This window comes from Furipterus horrens, unplaced genomic scaffold (genome assembly GCF_987537825.1).
Source record: "Furipterus horrens unplaced genomic scaffold, mFurHor1.1.pri manual_scaffold_2, whole genome shotgun sequence".
In the NCBI taxonomy this organism is placed as follows: domain Eukaryota; kingdom Metazoa; phylum Chordata; class Mammalia; order Chiroptera; family Furipteridae; genus Furipterus; species Furipterus horrens.
The window spans coordinates 61,667,022-61,690,131 of record NW_028327172.1 but is presented as its reverse complement, the minus strand read 5'-3'; the positions used below and the strand labels follow the sequence as shown (position 1 = coordinate 61,690,131).

Below are 23,110 nucleotides of genomic sequence, written 5' to 3'. Positions count from 1 at the left end.
TGGCTTGGCTCCAGGGCTGCAGCTGGTGTGCAGGGAGACTTTTCAATGCCCCTTGGCTTCCCCTGAGAGGAGTCGGGGTGGAGAGCGAGGCTGTGCCTGCTGGCAGAGTCGAGGCAAGGAGCGGTGTAATTTTTTTGTTTTTCTTTTCTTTGTTGTTATTTTTTGTTTTTTGGTTTGATTGTTTTTTTGCTGACTGGGGAGGAAAGGCTAGGGGCACGGTGAGATTATTGAGGAGCGCATCCCGGCCCACTGCCCAGGTTCTGCACATGAGCAGGGGCGCCTTTGGCCTGCCACCCTGCCCTGAGCTGAGTACGCTTGTGGAGGCACGTTTGGCCCTCCCGGCCACCCCAGGTTGCACTCCGTTGGGGAGGGCACATTCAGGCAGCCTGCCCGCCCACCCTGAGCTGAACACTTGAGTCTCCACTCAAGTGTGCATTTGACCCGCCTGTCTGGAACTGGGCACACTTGTGGGGGCACATTTGGCCTTCCTGGGTGCCCTGGGCTGCACCCTCTCAGGGGAGCATTCCACCAGCTCCAAGCTGAGTGCACTTGTGGGGGTGCATTTGGCCAACCCGGCTACACTAGGCTGTGCACTCACAGGGGCGCATTTGGCCTGCCTGCCTGCCAGGCCGCACCTGTGTGGGGGCACATGTGTCTGGCCTTCCCTGGGCTGCAGCCAAAGGAGGGTGAAGTGAACTAGAGGTGCTTTGGAAAAGTTTTTGGGGCTGGTTTTGCAGAAAGAGCTGGTGGAGCAGTGGACCAGATCCCAGTGCACACTCATCCCCAGTGCTAAGGGAGAAATCACTTAAGCAGACTACTCCCCTCCAAGTGGCATCAGCTGGAGGGTGAGCAGCAGCCCCTCCTGGAAAAATTACTTGGCCCGGACTTGCAACTCTGTTTTAGCAGCATCTCAACAACTGTTTATAAGATGAGGTGGGTGGAGTGACTCTCAGTCAGCTAATTGGAGGGAAGGACCCAGCAAAGAGCAACACAACAACAACCAGAACCAAAATCCCACAGGATTCCTACCACAGAAGGCCACACCACAAAGGCAGGAAAGAAAAGCAGATCCACCTAAGCAGAAACAAACAAGAAGAGCCACCAAAATGGGGAGACAAAGAAACAACACTCCATTGAAAGGAAAGGAGAAATTCTATCAGACATGGAATTCAAAACAATGGTAACAAGGAAGCTCAAAAAGTCAACAGACTCAGAGAAAACTACAACAAACTCCACGGGAACTACAAAGAACTCCAGGGAAACTACAAAGAACTCCAGGGAAAGGACAAGGAACTTACTGAGAACTACACCAGCATTAAATAGGACATAGAAACTATCAATAAGAGCCAGGAAGAAGTGAAGAATACAATTTCTGAACTGAAGAACACACTAGAAGGAATAAAAAACAGGCTAGAGGAAGCAGAGGATCAGATCAGTGAACTAGAGGATAAAGTAGAAAAAAATTCCCAGTGAAAAAAGACTGAAAAAGAATGAAGAGGGTTAAGAGAGCTTCAGGACAACATGAAACAATAATATCCATGTCATAAGGATACCAGAAGGAGAAGAAGAGGAGCAAGGGATAGAAAACCTGATTGAAAAAATAATGACAGAAAACTTCCCAAACATGAGAGAAAAAGTCTCACAAGTACAGGAAGCACAAAGGGTCCCAATGAAGATGAATCCAAGGAGGCCAACTCCAAGACACATCATAAGTAAAATGGCAACATTCAAAGGCAAAGAGAGAATCCTAAAGGCAGCAAGAGAAAAACAGCAAATAAAATACAAGGGGGCCCTGATAAAGCTTTCAGCTGATTTCTCAACAGACACACTACAAGCCAGAGGGAATGGCAAAAAATATTTTAAGCAATGAAAAACAAAGGCCTACAACCAAGACTACTCTACTCAGCAAGGCTGTCTTTCAAAATGGAAGGTGAAATAAGGCATTTTCCAGACAAAATAAAGCTCAAAGAACACATTTGTAGCATTGCAAGAAATGCTAAAGGGCCTGCATTAAGAAGAAGAAAAAGAAAGAGGGAGAGTAACACAATGAATAAATACCTATCAATAATAACCCTAAATGTAAATGGATTAAATGTTCCAATTAAAAGACATAGGATAGCAGAATGCATATGAAAACATGACCCACATATATGTTGTCTATCAGAGACCCACCTCAGAACAAAAGATTTACACAGACTGAAAGTGAAGTGATGGAAAAAAAGTATTCAAAGCAAATGGACATGAAAAAAAAAGCTGAGGTAGCAATACTTATATCAGACAAAATATATTTCCCAACAAAGGCTATAAAAAGAGACAAAGAAGGACATTTCATAATACTTAAGGGAACAATCCTTCAAGAAGATATAACCCTGGTAAAAACATAGGCAGGAAAATTTCAGCTATCCCACATAGCAATATTTTCACTGATATATCTTCTAAGACAAGAGAAATAAAGGGAAGAATTAACAAATGGAACTGCATCAAACTAAAGAGTTTCTGCTCAGCAAAAGAAAACATCAGCAAGATCAAAAGAGAACCAACCATATGGGAAAATATATTTGCCAATGAAATCTCAGACAAGGTATTGATCTCCAAAATATATAAAGAACTTATACGGCTTAACACCAAGAAGACAGACAACCCAATTTAAAAAATGGGCAAACACTTCTCCAAAGAGGACATACAGATGGTCTAAAGACATGTGAAACAATGCTCAACATCACTAGCCATCAGAGAGATGCAAATGGAAACCACAATGAGATATCACCTCACACCAGTCAGAATGGCCATCATCAACAAATCAACAAAGAACCAGTGCTGGTGAGGATGCGGAGAAATGGGAACCCTAGTGCACTGCTAGTGGGAATGCAGACTGGTACAGCGTGGGAACCCTAGTGCACTGCTAGTGGGAATGCAGACTGGTACAGCAACTGTGGAAAACAGTATGGAATATTCTCAAAAAACTAAAAATGGAACTGCCTTTTGAACCAGCAATTCCATTGCTAGGATTATACCTGAAGAATCCTGAAACACCAATTCAAAGGAATCTATGCACCCCTATGTTCATAGCAGCATTATTTATAATAGCCAAGTGCTGGGAAGAGCCTAAGTGCCCATCTGTAGATGAGTGGATCAAAAAACTGTGGTACATTTACACAATGTAGTATTATGTAGCAGAAAGAAAGAAGGAACTTCTACCATTTGCAACAACATGGGTGGAACTAGAGAGAATTATGCTTAGTGAAATAAGCCAGGCAATGAAATACAAATACCATATGATCTCACCTAATACAGGAGACTAATGAACGACACAAGCAAACAAGCAAAACTGAACCAGAGGCATATAAACAAGGAGTAGACTAACAGTGACAAGGGGGGAGGGGGGACGAAGAGAAGGGGGTAAGAAGGGGAAGGGTCTAATCAAGGAACTAGTATAAATGACCGATGGACATGGACAACGGGATGGGGATTGACTGTAGGAGAAGGGGTGGGTGGGGTGGAGGGGAGCAATGGGGAAACATGTGGGACAACCATAAAGAAAGCAATAAAAAATAAAAAGAAGAAATATATAACTTTAATCCTACATAAAGTAAATAAAGAGCTGTTGCATAATGAAAAAAACAATAATAATAATAATAGTAATAATAATTATAAGAATGAGAAAACTTTGGGAGATGATGGATATATTTATGGCCTTAGTGGTGGTGATGGTTTCATGGGTGTATAATTCTCCCTACACTCATGGAGTTATATTGATTAAATGTGTAGAGTTTTTTGCATGTCAATTTTACCTCATTAAAGTGATTTAAAAAAAGAAAATAAAATGATAGTAACTTCAGGTGGTAAAAAAGCCAAAAACTCTTAGTTGTAACTTTGACTAAAGTCCTTAATGCTATACTTTTTGTCCATCCAATTTGACCAGATGTTTTCTTCAGCCAGAGTTGTTTTCTGAGTGCTGGCTATTGCCTGGGAAATTGTATGTGCTCAACATATGACTTGTTAAGTAAATGAATTGATGAGTGGCTGAATGATAACTAAAAGAAGGAAAGAATTGACTGACAAATTCTAGGAAACAAATGCAAAGACCATGCCTATTTGCCACAAGCATGGATGCAAGCCAGATTGCCTGGATTTAAACCCTGTTATGTCCACTGTTAACTATCTGACCATGTCAAGTTAGTAAATCGCTCTCTACCTCAGTTTCCTTTTGCTTATATAAAATAGGCCATTGTGAGAATTATAGAAAAACATTTTTAAAAGTACATGGAAAATAGTTAAAGCCAAATAAATATCAAGAATATTATAAAGATCTTATCTTAATAATTCAATACAAAAATCATTGGCAACTATGAATTTAGAGAGACTAGAACAGGGAAGTGGGCACAATGAACTTTGCAGTTCAACCTATAACACTTGCATGTGTTCTAGAAATTCTTCTTCTTAAAAGTGTTGGAGATAATGGCTCCTTGCAGTTATACATTGGAGGCTCTATATTATAAGGGCAGACAAGAAGCTAGATATGACTAGATATACTGATCTTACTTAAGAGCGATCTTCTTTTAATTTTCAGTATTTGATTATTATTGTATATATTTGTTATAAGAGAGTAAATAGAGATGAAGCAGTTTTACTGCTTATAATTATCTTATGTTACCTTAGTTTATCATATAACCCTATGGCTTAGGAAGAGTGGCCATATGTTGGTATCAATCATTTCCAGAGCTCCGGAAGCATGTGGGCAGCTGGCAGATATAATAGCTGTAATGTTGTCTGAGGGGAGAGGAGGAAAGGATCCATTTACACATGTGCCAGAGCTCAGTTTATGAATTCTTGGAAATTAGGGGCTGTGTCTTCACTGAACAAAGAACCACAGAGAGACAAAGAAATATACTTAACAATAAACCAGATAGTGTTGTTCCCTTTGTTATGCAAAGCTCACCTCTCTAGCAGTCACGTTTTAGGTCTCTCCGGCAAATAATAATTAGATTACATTGGAAAAATAACATATAATCTCTGTGCCTTATGTATCTATGAAAGCTGGTGGAAATTTAGATTTCTGTTTTTAAAATGTCAACAAGTCAGATACAATTGCATGTGTACTTTTGAGATCTCTTACCACAAAATCTGCTCTTACTTTTTTTGTATTTCTGTTTATGTTCACTGCTATGAAGTGAATTGTGTTCCCTCCCTGCAGATTTGTATGTTGAAGTTCTGACTGTCCATATTACTGCATTTGGAGATAGGATGTTCAGGAGGTAGTTAAGATAAGGGGGGAGCTCTGATCCAGTAGGACTGATGGGCCTGCACAAGTACAGAGCAAAGGCCATGTGAGGACCCACAGAGAAGACAGAAGTCTCTGCAAACCCAGATGAGGGATAGCACTAGACACTGAATGGTCCAGAACCTTAATCTTGAACTTCCTAGCTTCCAGAATTCTGAGAAAATATTTCTGTTAAGTCACCTAGTCTATGGTATTCTGTTATGACAGCCTGAACCAACCAAAATTCATACATTGGGAAACAAGAGATTTACAAATATACACATAGTTTTGCTTGAGTCACACTCACCATTAGTAGTCTGTCTCCTACTTGCAACCTCCCATCCTTTTGTGCAGCTCCTCCATCTATAATTTTAGTTACATAAATGCTGTTGTCTCCAGGAATGTGTTGGTTCCCCACACCTCCTGCAATACTGAAGCCTAAACCTACGGGGAAGAAGCAGAAAAAAAAATTTGTTTTTGTTTTGTTTTGTATAAAAAAAATGCTATTAGCTACATTTCAATACTCTAAAAAATTTAATCCTCAATTTATTACAATAGCAATAAATAATAGTAAAGGTTCTACTTAAATTGATTTGTTGTTCTTTAAATATCTGAAGACATTGATAATGCCAAATGAGGCAAAGCTCTTATAGTCAATCCCATGTGGCTGTTAGTTTTTTTCCACTTTATAACTGTACACTTATTGTTGTTCCCCATTTAATCAGCTCCTAACAGCTGACCAGGTGCAGTAGGGATCAGGCAAAAGTGTGTGAAAGGATCCTAAGTAAGCCAGGCAAAACACAAGTGCAGTCCCGCTCACATTGAGTCTATGAGCTCATTGTTGTTACTCCAGCATAGAGAACAGAAGAGTTGGGTAGAGATCTGGATACTTTGATATTTCAGGATTAAAAGTAGAACTGTTTGTAAATTCCCCAAATTTTGAGACAAGAGCCATGAGGAGGGTACATTAGGCATTTGAGCAATAATCTCAGAGAGAAGATAAGGAACTAGATGCTTGCTATTCCTGTTTTTCTTCTCTGACCTTGTCATATTTTCACATTTCTTGGCACTTAGAACTGCTATTAACTAGTAGTGAGGCTAGTCACACAAAAGTAGATTACCCCCATATACGTTATTTATTTTATTCTTGCTTATTCTATTAAGAGTTATCCCATTTTTTTTTCCCATTTGCCCTCCTCCATCCAGCTCAGCACTTGCTAATAAATTCTTAAGAATTAAAAAAGACTATATGTTTTGACTTTATTATTTTTATAATATAGTACAGGATAGCAAATCACTTTAAACATGGCAATTTTCTATATTGAGAGATAAATTTTACTGTATTGTAGCTTACAAAACTTTTATTTATATAAAGCTATGGAATGATAAAAACATTAAAATCTGAAGTCATTTTAAAAGAATGACTTGTGAAGTTTTTAAAGGTATAAAAAGTCTTTTTCAGAATACAACTGAATATACATTCAGCATAATATTTGTAGCATATATTTTTACTGCATTTTAAATTATAATGATTAATATGCAAGTTAGTAAGAAAGATAGATATAAATAAAATGCTTTGGTAGTAGAAAGAGAAAATTTCTGTAACTTACTTGGCTTAAAAAAATTTTATGAGAAAAAATGTTTACATATACTTAGTAACCTAATTTAAAAAACTCACACACCTGTTTTATGATAAAACAATCAAACATTTTTGACACTTTATATAAAAATGATGAAAAATACTTCTGAAAATACTTCATTTCACTATGCTTTTACTGAGTTAATATCGAGTAGGGCTATGTGCTCTTAAGATGGCATAAACAATTAGTTAATGGAGAAATAGTGGCATAGTAAATTATAAAGTAACATCTGAAATTATACTTGAAATAAAATGATTTTTGTTAAATTAACTATACTAGTTGTTTAAAATAAATGGAAAATATATTTCAGTTGGTAGGGCAATTAAAATAAGTATAATCTAAGACACAGAAGCAAACAAACACAGAAGCCTGTCAAGATGAGGAGACAGAAAAGTATGGCCTAAAAGGGGGAATGGATTAAGGTTCCAGTGGGAAAACTAAGCAATGAGGAGATAGCTAATGTAACAGACAAGGAGATAGTCAACTTAACAGACACAGAATTCGAAACACTGGTGGTAAAGATGCTCACAGGCTTGAGTATGGCACACACATAAGGGAAGAAGTGAAGGCTATGCTAAATGAAATGAAGGGAAATCCACACAAAACCAATGGTGAAGGGAAGGAAACCAGGGTTCAAATCAATTATTTGAAATATAAGGAAGAAAAAAAGAGTCAACCAGTACAGAATGAGGAAACAAGTTTGAGAAAAATGAGGAGAGGCTTGGGAACCTCTGGGATAACTTTAAATGTGCCAACATCTGAATCATATGGGTGCCAGAAGAAGAAGAGGAAGAGCAAGAAATTGAAAGCTTATATGAAAAGATAATGAAGGAAAACTTCCCAAATTCAGTGAAGGAAATAGACATACAAGTCCAGGAAGCACAGTCTCAAACAAGCTAGACCCAAAAAGGACCACACCAAGACACATAATCAAAATGCCAAAGTTGAAGGATAAAGAGAGAATCTTAAAAGCAACAAGAGAAAAGCAGAGAGTTACCTACAAAGGGGTGCGTATAAGACTGTCGGCTGATTTCTCAAAAGAAACTTTGCAGGCAAGAAGGGACTGGCAAGAAATATTCAATGTGATGAAAAGCAAGGACCTACAACCAAGAATACTCTATCCAGCAAAGCTATTATTTAGAATGGAAGGGCAGATAAAGTGCTTCCCAGACAAGGTGAAGCTAAAAGAGTTCATCATCATCAAGCCATTATTATATGAAATGTCAAAGGGACTTACTTAAGAAAAATAAGATCAAAACTATGAACACTAAAATGACAACAAACTCACAACTATCAATAACTGAATCTAAGAAATGAAAACAAAATCCAACTAAACAAATCAGAATAGGAACAGAATCATAGGTATAGAGATCATTTGGAGGGTTATCAGCTGGGAGGGGGGAGGGGGAGAAATGGGGAAATGGTGCAGGGATTAAGAAGCATAATTGGTTGGTATAAAATAGACAGGGGGAAGTTAAGAATAATATAGGAAAGGGTGAAGTCAAATAACTTATATGTATGACCCATGGACATGAACTAAGGGGGTTGGGATTGCTTGGGGAAAGGGGTTACTGGGCACAGGGGAGCAAAGGGAAAAATTGGGACTACCGTAACAATATAATCAATAAAATACACTTTAACAAAAGATAACTGGGCTAAAAGAATGTAGGATCTCAGGACAAGTAATTGAAAATAGATTGTTGGCTCACAATAAAAAATAAATAAGTAAAAAATAAAATCAGTATAATCTAATTTCCTACTAAAGTGGGTAATTATTTTTTACTGATGTTTTGAATTCCACAAACCTATAAATGTATTTGTTTGCCTCAGATTTTAAAAATTTGTTTATCAAACAAATGATGACTCAGAATAAATAAAATGCACCCAACTGGCCTTTCCTATGAAATTTCAAATACATATCAGCTCATGTTTTCTAACCCTATTACTTTGTATTTATAAGTTTAAAAATACATTTATAAAAGTTTCATAGCCACATGCCAGGATCAATCTGCTGCACTTATAGTAGTAAAGAAGTCTTTCCATACTGTAGAAAGAAAAGGTTAAAACAAATCCAGGGACTTTGATTTACATTCACTATGACAACCTGTAAATGCTACAGACCATTTGGGTTACAGAAGAGCTAAGGAAACAAATTACCACTGTAAACAAGGTTAAGTTCAACAAAGGAAATAACTATGTAGCTGACATTTGAAGTTAAAGATTATACCAAGACAACTGAATCACTATAAATTTCATAGACAAAATTATATCACTGAAAATAAGTAACTTCCTTTTTTATGTTTGAGATTAGTTTTCAATACTTTCTAACTGGTGACTCTACTCAAGGTGAAGCAAAATATTTTTAGTGAGAGCCAGAGAAAGTCACTGAAGGTACAGAACTAAAGAATTCCCTGATTTCTCTTACTCTGTTTGAACACAAATACACTTAAAAAGAATTGACACTTAACACTCAACCATATTCCAGATATTTAATTCAACATAAGTAAATGTGTAGCTTACTTCTACATCCAGAATACAAGTTTATTTACAGGTGGGAGTATCCATCTATGTTATAAGATTTAATGTACCTTAATTAATTAATTAATTAATTAATTAATTAACTAACTCACTCATACATCTATTCATTTAACAAACTTCCCCTGAGTACATACTATACATTGTTGCTATTGACTATGGTCAACATAATGGAAAAGAATGGATTGACCAGAAACACTATGGAAGTAATGATCGATGAGTGTGTTCATATGGGTGAGTGTGGTTGAACTTGGATGAAGCAATGTTTTAAACTCGGAGGATGTCAGGGATTTTTGGAGGACTACTCTATGAAGACAAATGTAGGCTAGGACTCCTGAGCAAAAAGACCAAATCCAAACGCTCAGTTTAGAGGCATTGGGTGTTCCTTGTTTACAACCTGTAAAAGCATGGGCGGGCTGTCTACATGATAGGATCATTCTCTCCCCTCATTAGCTAACATTCCCTGCCTGGATTCCATTCTAGACACACTTGTAGCTTGATAATTCTAGAACATGCCAGATACACTTCCTCCTTAGGGCATTTGCTCTAGTTGTTCCCTCTTCCTGGGATCCACTTTCTTCAGAGCTTTGAACAAATGTCAATTTCTTTAGGAGCCTGAACCTGATCTACTTATTTAATACTGTTCCCCTAACCATACACCCCACTTCTTTATTCTGCTCTACTTCTCACTTTCTCTTAGCATTTGTTACCTTGTGATATACTACCTAAGTCATGTATATATTTTATTTTATTTTCTGTCTGTGTCATTGGTGAAAATGGAAACTTCATGATGGCAAGGACTTCTGTCTGTTTTATGCTATGCAATAGAACAAGGCCAATTATATACAGTAGTACCCCTTATCTGTGGTTTTGCCTTTCATGGTTTCAGTTATCCATGGTCAACCACCATCTGAAATAGCAAATGAAAAATCCCAGAAACAAATATTTCTTAAGTTTTATATTATATGCCATTCTGAACAGCATGATGAAATATCCCACTGTCCTGCTCCAACCCACCTGGGACATGAATCATCCCTTTTTCCAGTGCATCCATGCTGTACATACAGTACAGAGAGATATTTTGAGAGAGACGATATCCACACAATTTTTATTATAGTGTATTGTTATCATTGTTCTACTTTATTACCAGTTATTGTTGTCAATCTCTTACTGTGCCTAATTTCTAAGTTAAACTTTATCATAAGTATCTATGTATATGAAAAAACTATATACAGGGTTCAGTACTATCCAGTTTCAGGCATCCACTGGGGGTCTTGGAACATATCCCCCATGAATAAAGGAAGACTATTGCAGCTACCCCATAAATATATATTAAATAAAAATGAATAAAAACATAAATATAAGAAGACAGGAAAAATGATATGTCTCTGAGAAAGCCTCACCTTAAAGATGGAGCTGGTGGCTTTAATGAGTGAGGGACGGCTGAGAAATGAGGGATGTTAGTTGGAGTTGATAACTATTACGGTGGAACCCTGCTTCAGGTGAACTCTGACTAGGAAACAGCGCAACCAGCTTGCAACTTGATTCTTTCACCTACTAACTGTGTAAAACTCCTAATTTGTAATGAGGAAATAAGTATGTCTATGTTCTATAGTAATTGGCATATAATAGATGCTTGATAACTAAAAATTCTCTGCTCTAGACAGCTCGCAAGTTGTTTTGAAAAACAGTTACCTAAACACATTGACATGATTTAACCTGTTAAGTTCTCTCACAGTACTGATGTTATGTGAGCCCAGAAGGGACTATGACTTACATAGAGGAGAAGAATCAACGAAAAGTTTAGCATTTGAGCTGTGTCTTGAAGGTTAAGCTAGAACTGATAAAAGAAAATGCCTCTTTCAAATCAACACATCCTCTGGATTCCATCAGATTAAATGACTAAAGAGTCAGTCATCCTGACTTAGCTCACATAATGCTCATAAAATCCCAGCTCTACTGAGCTGGAAATTGAGACAGAGATGTTCTTCAAACACTAAAAATATGTATTTATGATGAGATAAGCTAGATTGGTCCCTAACAAGATAAAAACAGTAATATTCACAAATATCTGAATAAGAGGCACTGAAACTAGCAAAAACAATGATTCTTGAGAGGAGACCAATTTAGAGAATTTCTCATTAATTTGAAAAGAAGTGTCCATGATTAAGAAATAGCCCTGAATCATCAGGTGACCATTTACTAATCAATTATAAAATAAACTCAGTGAAAAGAGTTGGAAGGTCTCACCCAAAATACTGACTCTAACACTATCTGCTGTGAAATGTTTGGCTATTAAGAATCATACTAAATATGCCTATATGTGTACCAGTAATGAACAAAGCTAACACAGAAAAATATTTAAGTAAAATTGTGGAAGAAAATTCTGCATGTTTCAGTACTCTAAGGAAAAAAAGGATATGAAATTTAAACACCTAATTCCCCGAGCAATTAAAAACTGATCTGTTTGACAAACATGTGATGTGGAAACAGAATTTTAGGTTTATATCTATTGCCTAAAGCTAGGTTCTTCTTTCCATATTTCTCGCATACCCCCAAATTGCAATTCCTCATGTTAACACGGGAGGTGTAGGCATAGGGAAAGGAATGTTCAGAAGTTTAATTTAACCTCCTTCCACACAACATCTCTTCCGCATCCTATAAAAAAAGAACACGAGGAACACTGTTCACCCTTTTCCCTGGTTGCCTGCCTACGCTGAGGAGGAAGTGTCAGAGAGGTGGAGGATGGAAAGCAGAAATCTTGGCAACATAGACTGATACTGTGCTTGAGAAGCTCAGAATAAAAACTCAAATGCTTAAAAGAGTCATGTGATTACAATGTACCCATGTATTCATTGTGGGTGTAGAGAACTAAGCCGGCGTGATGTCTTGCAGTCATTCAATAACGTGCTTCAACTTCATTTGATGTGACTCAACTAGGAGAGCACTCTTGAGGCTTCTCTAAACAATTCAATATTATTAAGCAGACAGCTCCTGGCGGAGTTTATCTAGGAACTACTAGGTAAGGTGTTTACTGCATCACAGAAAACACTAGTGGTATTCTGTGCCTTCTGACTACTTGTTTTAATTAAAGGAAACAGAATCGAAACGGAACCCTTGCTGGCCCTCTCTTAGAACACACCCGCCCTCACAAGCAACTTAACTTCTGAATGTACATGCATTCCATTAAGAACAAAAACAAAACAAAACAAAACAAAACAAAACAAAACAAAACACTTTACCAATGGGTCTGGTCTACCAGTAATAGACTGTTTCACATCTTTTCCCCTTCAGAAAGAAAACTTTGCTTAAATAAATACCAGAAATGTATCATTCCCTTTCATTTGAGACACTAATTAATCTCATTGGGCACCGTAGAGATGGTTAATTAAAAGCCAAATCTTTATTTTCTTACTCTCCAGATTCCTCTTGGGTTCAAAAGACAAAGTTTGGGATTGAAAGCAATGGTTCTGTTTAAAATTCCCAAGGCACTGGCTAAGCACACTCAATCCTGCTTAAGAAATATCTCACAGATCACCCTATTAATATACCACAGTCAATGTTCCAATTTTTTTCCCATGTACCTTATAATACCCACTCATACAGTTTAACACATCGCTTTAATGCCATTTTATTGTGAAAAGTCTCAATGTCTATACTAATTATTTCTGCTTTTTCCTTGTCCAAAGAAATAAGTATCTTCTTTTTCTTCTAAACCTAAATCTTTCCTTCAACTCATTGTTCCTTTTTCCTTTCCAGAGCATTGCCTCTTAATACTTTTCTTCTAGTTTTGTGCATGCCTCCTTCCTATCCTGAAAATACCACAGCCTCCTTTCTTTTAAGAGCTGAAGCTTTTAAAAAAATATATAGTTACTAACTCTGCTTCCTTATCACATACACCCTTCTCAAGCTCATCAATCTTGTTCTATATACCATAGTCTACTCATATGGCATCAGTTATGGGTTGAATTATGTCCCTTCAAAAGGTATGCTGAAGTCCTGGTACCTGTGAATGTAATATTACTTGGAAATGGGGTCTCTGCAGATATAATCAATTTAAGATGAAGTTTTACCAGATTAGTGTAGTTCCTAAACCATAGATTGGTGACCTTGTATGAAGAGGAAATGTAAACACAGAAACATGGACACACAGGGAAGAATACATGTGACAACAGAGGCAGAGATTGGGGCGATACATCTGCAAGCCAAGGAACACCAAAGATTGCCAGAAACCACCAAAATCTATGAGAGAGACAAGGAACAGATTCTCTTTCAGAACTCTTCAGAAGCAATCAATCTTGCTGAGACCTAGATTTTAGACTTTCAGGCTCTAGAACTGTAGTGAATAATTTATGTTGTCTAAGCCCCCCAGTTTGTGGTAATTTGTTATGGCGGCCCCAGGAAATGGTCTTATGGTCTGAGTGGCTGTACATATGTCTAGCTCGTTCTTCCTTTTAAATAGAAATGATATTGATACAGAGTTTTCCTCCAAAAGCCCTGAAAACTTCTGATGGACTTTTGCTCTTTCTGTATTTCATACAACACTACTGATTACTTTCATATGCCTGTGCTCATAATATTATACTGCTCTGCTCCTTCTCTTATTACTTCTCTCTTCATTTTATTTATCTTCATTTCATTGCTCTAAAACAGTTGTTCTCAGAATGTGGTCCTCACCCAAGTATATTAGCATCATGTGGGAGCTTGTTAGATAGATTTGGGGAGCATGCCAGATAATCCTGTATCAGAAACTCCTGGGGGTGCATGCTAAATTTGATGACCACTTCTCTAGAATAATAGTTATTCTTCAAGGCACACTCCATAGAATCCTATTCTCTCCCAAATCTCTTTTTGGTACAGAATCCATTTCCATGACTTCAGTTACCATTGCTATGTGATAAGCACACAGACTTGTTCCTCCAGCACTCTCTTGGGCTTTATTTGTCACTTTAAACTCACAAGCTTGAAGGAATGCACTCACAAACACCTTCAGAACTGGCTTTCTCTCTTGTCCTCTGTGTTATTCAATTAGATTTATATTTCAGTGTAAACTGGGAGATCTGCGTTTGGCATTGCTGAATTCCAGAGCTTATTATGATACTAGGCAGAGAGTTGCTAGGTGATATTTATTGTAATATATATAATATAGCAATTGTTATGTTTTATCAGAAACCTCAGTGTACATATTTAAATATAATTATATTATTTCTCTCCACTGTTACTTCACTAAACCAAGTGCTTATCCAATCATGCCTGCTTTATTGTAAAAGGCTTATGATTTGTATTTTTGGATTTCAGATTTTCCCTCCCTAATTCTCTAACCCATTCTGCAAATATTTTCCAGCTTATTTTCCCCTGAAGTTCTATATTCATTATGTTGCTCTATTAGTTCAAGTTGTCCATCACTGCTCATTTTCTACAGATAGTCTTCATATTCTCTTCTCATTATTCCTTACTTCTCTACTACTAATACTACTGAGCTTCCTCTGGGCAAATTGATGCAGCTGTGCAGATTTTTTAAACACTTTTTATGCCTATTTCCTGCATCTGAAATGCCTTCACCACTTTGATTTTCAAGACCAATCAAATCTTTGCCAATTCCAACCTACTATGGTTGTTCATTTCTAACTTGAATTCCAGTAGAACTAATTATCTGTATCAGCATTTTCACTTCTATTTAAATAGAATTAATTTATTCAACAAATACCGATGACTAATCATTTGTCAAGTATTGGCCTAAAAATTGTGGTTATATTAGTGGAATAGAGATCTATGGTTCTTTTCAAGTGGAAGGTAAGACCAAGAGGCCATAAAATCCCAGTGTGGTAAGTTGATTAGGGAGGAACGGGGCCTCAGGGAGCACACAGGTAGGCCACCTATCTTGGGCTGAGCAGGGTGACATAGATGGCTAACTAACTGGAGGTCCTGATATCCAATCAGAGACCTGGAAGATAAAAGTAACCCGAGAAAAAGAAGGGAGTGGAGAGAGAACATCCCTGCAGAAAACAACATGCATTCAAAGACCCAGAACTGAGAGATGACATGCCTCATTTGAGAAACTGAAAATAGTTCAGGTGAAAGCAACAAGTAATCTTAAGCAGAATAAAGGCTTCTGGAGGAGAAGAATTATATCTCTTGTACTTACCAATTTACACTTAGTCTCTGAGAGTGTGCTTAATAAATATTTTGGGATACATTAATAAATGAAGACAGGAAAACACTTTCTCCACTGAATGAAGAGGAAAGGAGAAAAAGATGCTATAGATAAAGGTTAAGAATATAGTTTTAGTGGCAGGACAATAAAGAAGTTCTTATCTTCAATTTACTCTTGAAAACAAGGAAGTGTGGGCAGTGACCAAGAATGAGTAAAATAGTGAGGTCAGAGATTTGAGGAAAGTACAGAAGTTTTAAAATAGCTATTAGGGAAAATGGAAGAGAAAACTGATCAGAGAAATGCAGGCAAGTTACAAGGAGTGGTTGATTGTCTAGTTAAGGTTTAGTGGCTATTACTATTCTAGTAATTTATTTTTTCTTTAGCAACTCTTAGTAGGCTGGGTATAAGCACAGAAAATGTGAGCAACTAGATTAAATCACTTTACAAATGAATCTTTTATGTGCATTTATCTTCTATCTTCAACTACATTATATGATCCTAGAAAGTAGGGACTGCATAAAATAGACCACGTTGAGCACACTGCTGGCATATAGTAATTGTTCAATAAATATTTTCAAAATGAATTAATGATTAATATTTTCAAAGGCTAAGTAATGACATGGCATAGGTACACTTTTAAATGTCAAGCATTTCACATTAACAGAAATGTGTACAAGTATACTTTAGCTGACTGCTTTAGAAGGAATAATAATACTTTTATTTATGTTCCCCAGGAGTGTTATGAACAAAGTAATTTTTAAAATTAATTAATGAATTAAATACAGGCCACTGAATCCTGTTCCCATAAGCATTCTTTAATGGACTGTGTGAGAAAGGGCTCAGGCTGGTAAATGTGGTGGGTTACTTCATTCATTCATTAAAAAATATTCATCTCCAGGCTATATTAGTTTCATAGGGATCCTGGAACAAAGTGTCACACACTGGGCAACTTAAACAATAGACATTTATTGTGCAAGGATTCTGGAGGCTAGACGTCCAGAACAAGGCATCAGCTTCTCTGAGGGCTGTGAAGGACAATCTTTTCCAGGCCTCTCAATAAGCTTCTGGTGGCTTGTTGGCAATCTCTGGCATTCCTTGGTTTATAGATGCATTACCCCAAGTCTGTCTTCATCTCCACATGATGTTCCCCCTGGGTGTGTTTCTGTCTCTGTGTCCAACTTTCCTCTTTTTATATGACCACAAATCATAATGAATTAGGGTCCATATTGATGACCTCACCCTTAGTTGATCATTAGCCAAAACTCTATTTTCATAAGGTTTCATTCACAGGTACTTGAGTTAAGACTTCAAAATTGTTTTAGGGGAACACAGTTCAACTCCTAACAGTAGCACTGGGAAGGATAAGTATGAACAGGACATAGTTCCTTCCTCAAAGAGCTCACAGGCCAGGGTGGAAGGGGTGACAAGTAAACAGAGTACAAGCCAGTCCTTTGAGGAAAGGCAGAGAGTCAGGTCAGGGACAGCTGAGCTGAGCTCTGTTGAGAGACTAGAAGAAGAGAGGCAGCAATGAATTCTAAGCAGAGGGAGGGAGTAGCCTGTAGAAAGGTACAAACAGCCTTGATCATTACGGTCAAAGGAGGGAATGGGGGTAAGAGGAGATATGGAGAACGGAAGTTAGAGCAAGAAAGGCTCATGAAGTTCCAGAGGTGCTGTGTTGAGCTTGGATCTTATATTAGTGGCAATAGAAAGCCTTTGAAGAGGTTTTTTTTTTTCTTTTTTCTTTTTTCATTTTTATTAAATTTATTGAAGAGTTTTAAACAAGGAAGTGACAAGATTAGACCTGGTCTCTCCCAATTTACCTCATTAGTGTTAGCTATGTGGTGTAGTGGAAAGATTAATGGTACAAACCTAGCTTCTATTATTTAAAAGCTTTGTGACTTTGTAACAAATTATTTAGCTTCTCACAGCATCAGTTTTATCAGGATGATAATAGTTTCCTCATAATATCACAGCTATAATTAATTATGATAATGTATGAAAAAGAACAATATAGCATAAGGACTAGTATTAACAGAATATCCATTTCTTTTGTCTTTCCTCTCAAGGTTGTAATGAGAGTCAAATGTGATAACTCTTTATAAACTTTATAGCATATATTTACATATTTAGATATTACTAATGTATAAAATATGATAAAACATGAACATAAAATGTTATCAGACACACAACTATAAGATCACTGTAATTCATCTTATTTTCATTTCCCAAACTGTTAAAATACTCATTCATCTTTACAACTTGGTTTCTCCCATGAAAGAAAGTGAGACTAAATACATATATGGATTCTAATCCTTTACTCTTTTAAAAAATATATTTATTTATTTATTTTTAGAGAGAGGTAAGGGGAAGGAGAGAGGAAGAGAAACACTGATGTGCAAGAGAAACATCAGTCAGTTGCCTCTCGCATGTCCCCAACCACGACCTGGTCCACAGCCCAGGCATGTGCCCTAACCAGAAACTGAACTGGTGAACTTTTGGTTTGTGGCTAATTCCCTTACTCTTTAAAAAATTCTGTTTTCCTCACCCAAAGGCATTTTTTCATTGCTTTTAGAAAGAGAGAAAGGGAGAAAGAGAAAGAGAGAAAGAGAGAAGGGGGGAAGAGATGGATTGCAACAGGGGATCAAACCCACAACTTAGGTTTGTGCCCTGATTGGGAATCAAACCTGCAACCCTTTCCTGTACCAGAGGATGCTCCAAATGACTGAGCCACACCAGCCAGGGTTAATTCCCTACACTTCTATCACCTCCTCAGTGAATCCTCCCCAGTTATTGTACACATTGTGTAAGTCATGAGTACTTCATCTTCCTAAGAATCTTTATCAAGTTTGCACATATACATAATATGAAATTTAATGAATAATGTCTATATAGTTGGAACTGTGCTGGAATGCATAGCACAATTCCAAATGTACAGAAATATGAATATAGCTCAATGATTGACACAAGGAGCTCATATCTCTTGGATATATAGGCTCAGTAATTTTGGGATGTGGGTCTATTTCAGACAGTTGTGAGGATTTGGTTTAATCACTATTCTAGAATATTCCTCACTTACCAAAGGACCATGAAATACTTTTTATAAGTAAGTATATCGGATGAGATTAGAGGAACAGTTACATAATAATACCTGTGATAAAATGGGTAATGTGATAAGAAATTTAAGTGTTTTAAGAGAAATGGAAAAGAGGAAAAAAGTAAAAACACCTTGCCAAGTGAAGTCAGGTGAATTTATATCACACTGTCAAAAAGATCAGACATTAACCAGGTGAGAATATTTAGGAAGAGTTCCCAGGCAGGAAATCTATGTGTGCAAAGGTGCCAAGGTGAGAAAAAGAGAGAATGGTACTTTGGGAAACAAGTATAACAGTTCAGCATTGCAGAGAATTATAATTTCAAACTGGGAGGAGTGGTGACATTTAACCAACAGATTTTAAAGAGAGGCATATAAGAAAGTGTGTAAATAAGTACCGCCTCCTCAAATATTGTTTTATCTGAATAATGCTTTAATGTAATAAAGCATAGTGTTCTCTTCTACAAATTCACAGAAGATTATAAACAAATAAAGGAAATAAAAAGCAAGAATTAACTCATGGGGGATTTAAAAGCCACATTACATATAAATTAAACCAGTCACAATTAGAAGGAGTTTTTTTTATTACATTCTTGTAAAAATCCATTTCTTTTTTTTCCTTTTCTAATTGTCACTCTGAGGTCAAATAGTTGGAAAGATCTGTTATATATCATGCATATAATATAATCAAAGTGAAATTCATAAATCCATACCTTGAATAAAAAGAGCAGCAGATCTCCTGAAGAACTTTTAGTTTCACTTATACAACAAGCTATTTTAGAATAATGTCAATGCCCCTGGTGGTCTAGTACTTCACATGAAGATTGTGTTTTTATATCAGAAAGTAATCCTTCAAATTATCATTTAGGTACTGAGGAAAGGACCACATTCATTCACTGGTCCCTACCACTTTAAAGAAGAAAATCGATAATACAGTTAACAACAACAAAAATTTGTATAGTGTTTACTGTGTGTCAGGTGTGGGTCTAAGCACTTCAGCACTTTACATATTATCTTTCAGTCATTAAAAATGTAATTCCATTGGCCTCTGACTTCTATTGTTTCTAATGAGAAGTCATTAATAATTGTCATAGTTCTCCTGCAAGTAAAGCGTTTACTTTGGCTGCTTTTACTCTTTTATCTTTGGTTTTCCATGATGTCTCTCTGTCTTTTTGTTATTGTTGTTATAGTTGTCTATTTTATTTATTATTTTTAAAAAGTATATTATATTGATTATGTTGTTACAGTAGTCTCCATTTCTTTTTCCTTTGCTCCCCTCTTCCCAATACCCCCCTTCCTTCCAGCAATCCCACTCCCCTTAGTTCATGTCCATGGGTCGGGCATATATGTTCTTTGGCTTCACCCTTTCCTATATTCTTCTTTTTTTTTTTTTAATTGTATTCTTTTTTCGTTTTTTAAAAAAATATCTTTTATTGATTATACTGTTACAGTTGTCCCAATTTCTTTTCCCTCTGCTCCCCTCCACCCAGTGATCCCCCTCCCTCCAGTTGTCCCCCCCTTTTAGTCCATGTCCATTGGTTGTGCATATAGTTCTCAACATCTTCCTGTCTACTCCACTCCCTCATACTATGCTTCTTAATTCCTGTACCATCTCCCTCCCTTTTCCCCTTCCCCCTCCCTGCTGACCTCCCCCAAATATGTTTTCCATACCTATAGTTCTTTTTCCACTCTCGTTGTCTATTTAGTTTGCCTTTGTTTCAATTCCCTAGCTTCTGTTGGTTGTTGTGATACAGTTTTCACTTTAATGTTCATAATTTTGATCCTCCTTTTTCTGAACCAGTCCCTTCAACATCTGATATAATAGTGGTTTGGATCTAATGAACTCCTTCAGTTTTACTTTGCCCTGGAAGCACTTTCTCTGCCTTTCTATTCTGAATGACAGCTTTGCTGGATAGAGTATTCACAGTTGTAGGTTTTTGCTTTTCATTACTCTGAATATTTCTTGCCAGTCCCTTCCTCCCTATTAAGTCTCCTTTGAGAAATCAGCTGATAGTCTAATTGGGACCCCTTTGTACATAATTATTTTCTTTTCTTTGCTGCTTTTAAGATCCTCTCTTTAATTTTTGACATTTTGATTATAATGTGTCTTGGAGTGGTTCTCCCTGGGTCCAGTTTTTCTGGAACTCTCTGTGCTTCCTGGACCTGTAAGTCTATTTCCTTCCCTAAGTTAGGGAAGTTCTGCTTTATTATTTTTTCACATAATTTTTCAATTTCTAGTTCTTCTTCTTTGCCCTCTGGCAATTCTATAATTCACATGTTGGCTCACTTATAGCTGTCCCAGAGGTTTCTGAGCCTTTCCTCATGTTACTCCCTTTTTGTTTCCTCTTTCTGCACTGGTTGACTGTTTGTTCCTTCCCTATGTTCTGATTTGCTGATTTGATCCCTGGTTTTCGTTTCCTCACCACTTGTCTCGTATGCGTTTTCGTTCATTTCAGTATGACTAGCTTTCATTCCTTCCCTGTCTTGTTCCCAATCTTTTGTTAATTCTGTAAGCCACCTTATGACTATAGCTCTGAACTGAGCCTCAGAAAGATTTCTTATTTGCTCATCGGTTAGGTCCCTCATCTGCTACCTGGTGAACTGCGTCACCGGGATTTCAATCATGGTCTGTTTCATCCTGTCAGTTTTCTGTTTACCTTTGCTTCCTGGGTGGGCTGTAGGGGGCGGTGCCCTGTGCACTTGCCACTACCTGGTGATCGGGGACCTTTTTCACCACTCTGTGGCACTTTGTGTGGGGGTGGGGGTCCAAGATGGATTCCTGCTGTTACTCTCCACTGAGAGACCATGAGGCTCTTTCCCCATGGCCTCACCATCCAAGGCAATGGGGGGGGGGTCTGCCCTCCCTAGCGTTGGAATCGTGAGCTGCTGGGTCTCGACTGCAGCTGGGATTGCTCCCCTGGCATTTCTTGCAGTCCCACCGCTCTCCCCGCTGCTACCGCGGACAGCACCATCCAACCTTTCCATCCCAATTCCGATTTTGCCCCTCCTACCCATCCAGATGAGCTCCACTGGTTTATAACTTCATATGTTGGGCTTCCATATAGTTTTATTTTCTGGAATTCCTGGTTATCTTTGGTTTTGAGGTAGTTGTATTCCTACTTAGTTGTAAAGGGAGACAGAGCATGTCTGTCTAAGCCTTCATCTTGGCTGGAAGATCCCTAGTTTTCTATTTTATTTGTTTGTATTTGTCCTATTTGGGATTTACTGAGCTCCTTGGATGTATGTGTTGATGTTTTTAATTAAATTTGTAAAACTTTTAGTCAATATTATTCTTTTCCTATCCATTTTCTCACTCCTCTCCTTCCGAGACTCCAGTTACATGTATGTTAAACTGCTTAATATTGTCTTATAGGTAACTGAGGCTCAGTTCATTTTTTTTAGTCTTTTATCTCTTTGTTTTAGTTATGTTTAATGCATAGGTTCACAATAATAAATAGAAATGATAATAATGCAACTAACTGGTCACTTTTTGAGGATGATGGAGAACCAATTCATCATCTTTTGAACTGTATAAATAACAGGAAAGAACCAGTCACTTATCCTGCTTTTTCTACATGAACTTTATAACTGTAATCAATGAAAGGAAGTGCCCCATAATAAAATAATTTCAGATAAGAAATAAAAACAAATTGATAGAATTACATTACCATTTTCACCTCTAATAAAATAACATGTGTAAGAATTGAACATTAATAACAACTAACATTAAGAGTGAAAATTAGTATTACTTGCTTCCTTATGAAGAAGCATATTACTCCTTATAGTCTTGCCAGAGAGACCACCTGATTACACCTCTGAATTCAGCTGCCAATTTGTGGAAAATACAGAGGAAAGAGATATTGAACAACATCGTGAGTGTATCAGAGATATAGACTGGAAAACTCAACATGTCAAATGGCTTGGTTTCTTCAGCAGATAAACTATAAGAAAAATAAAGTAATGGAGTGGGATTCTATAGATGAAGAGGGACAACATATAAGACATGTTAAACTAAAAAATGGACAAGACTAAAATAGGGTGTCTGGGGACATATAAAGCAAATAAATGGGTGAATAAAAAACAAACCAATGTAAGGATGTGATTACTGTAAAATCCAGGTTAGTAGTTCTTTTGGAGGTGGAAAGGAGCTGTGATTATAGTGGGGTGCATAGAAAGACTTCTGGTGGCTGGCAAAGTTCTAGTCTTGTTCCAGGATGTTTGTCTTACAGTAATTATGTGGAAATAATTCAGTAAGCTAGACATTTGTTTTGTGTGCCTTTCTGTATCTGTGTTGTATTTTACAATAATATGATAAAACATACACAACAATTGAATGTTCACTATTCTCTTTGTGTGGATGCATTTAGAGAGATCATATTTAACCCTTTGAGTGACATGCGTAATTCGAAAATTGGATCAACCTGAGAAAA

General features: G+C 37.1%; 1 protein-coding gene across 3 annotated transcripts in view; it reads right to left on the bottom strand.

The window, feature by feature from the left end:
• DLG2 (discs large MAGUK scaffold protein 2) overlaps positions 1-23,110 on the bottom strand; it is a 725,256-nt gene that overhangs the window by 492,700 nt on the left and 209,446 nt on the right. For all 3 annotated transcript variants that reach the window (XM_090265790.1, XM_090265791.1, XM_090265792.1), the window contains exon 6: positions 5,568-5,704. In XM_090265790.1, the coding sequence (XP_090121916.1) occupies positions 5,568-5,704 (137 nt within the window). The remainder of the gene's footprint in view (positions 1-5,567; positions 5,705-23,110) is intronic.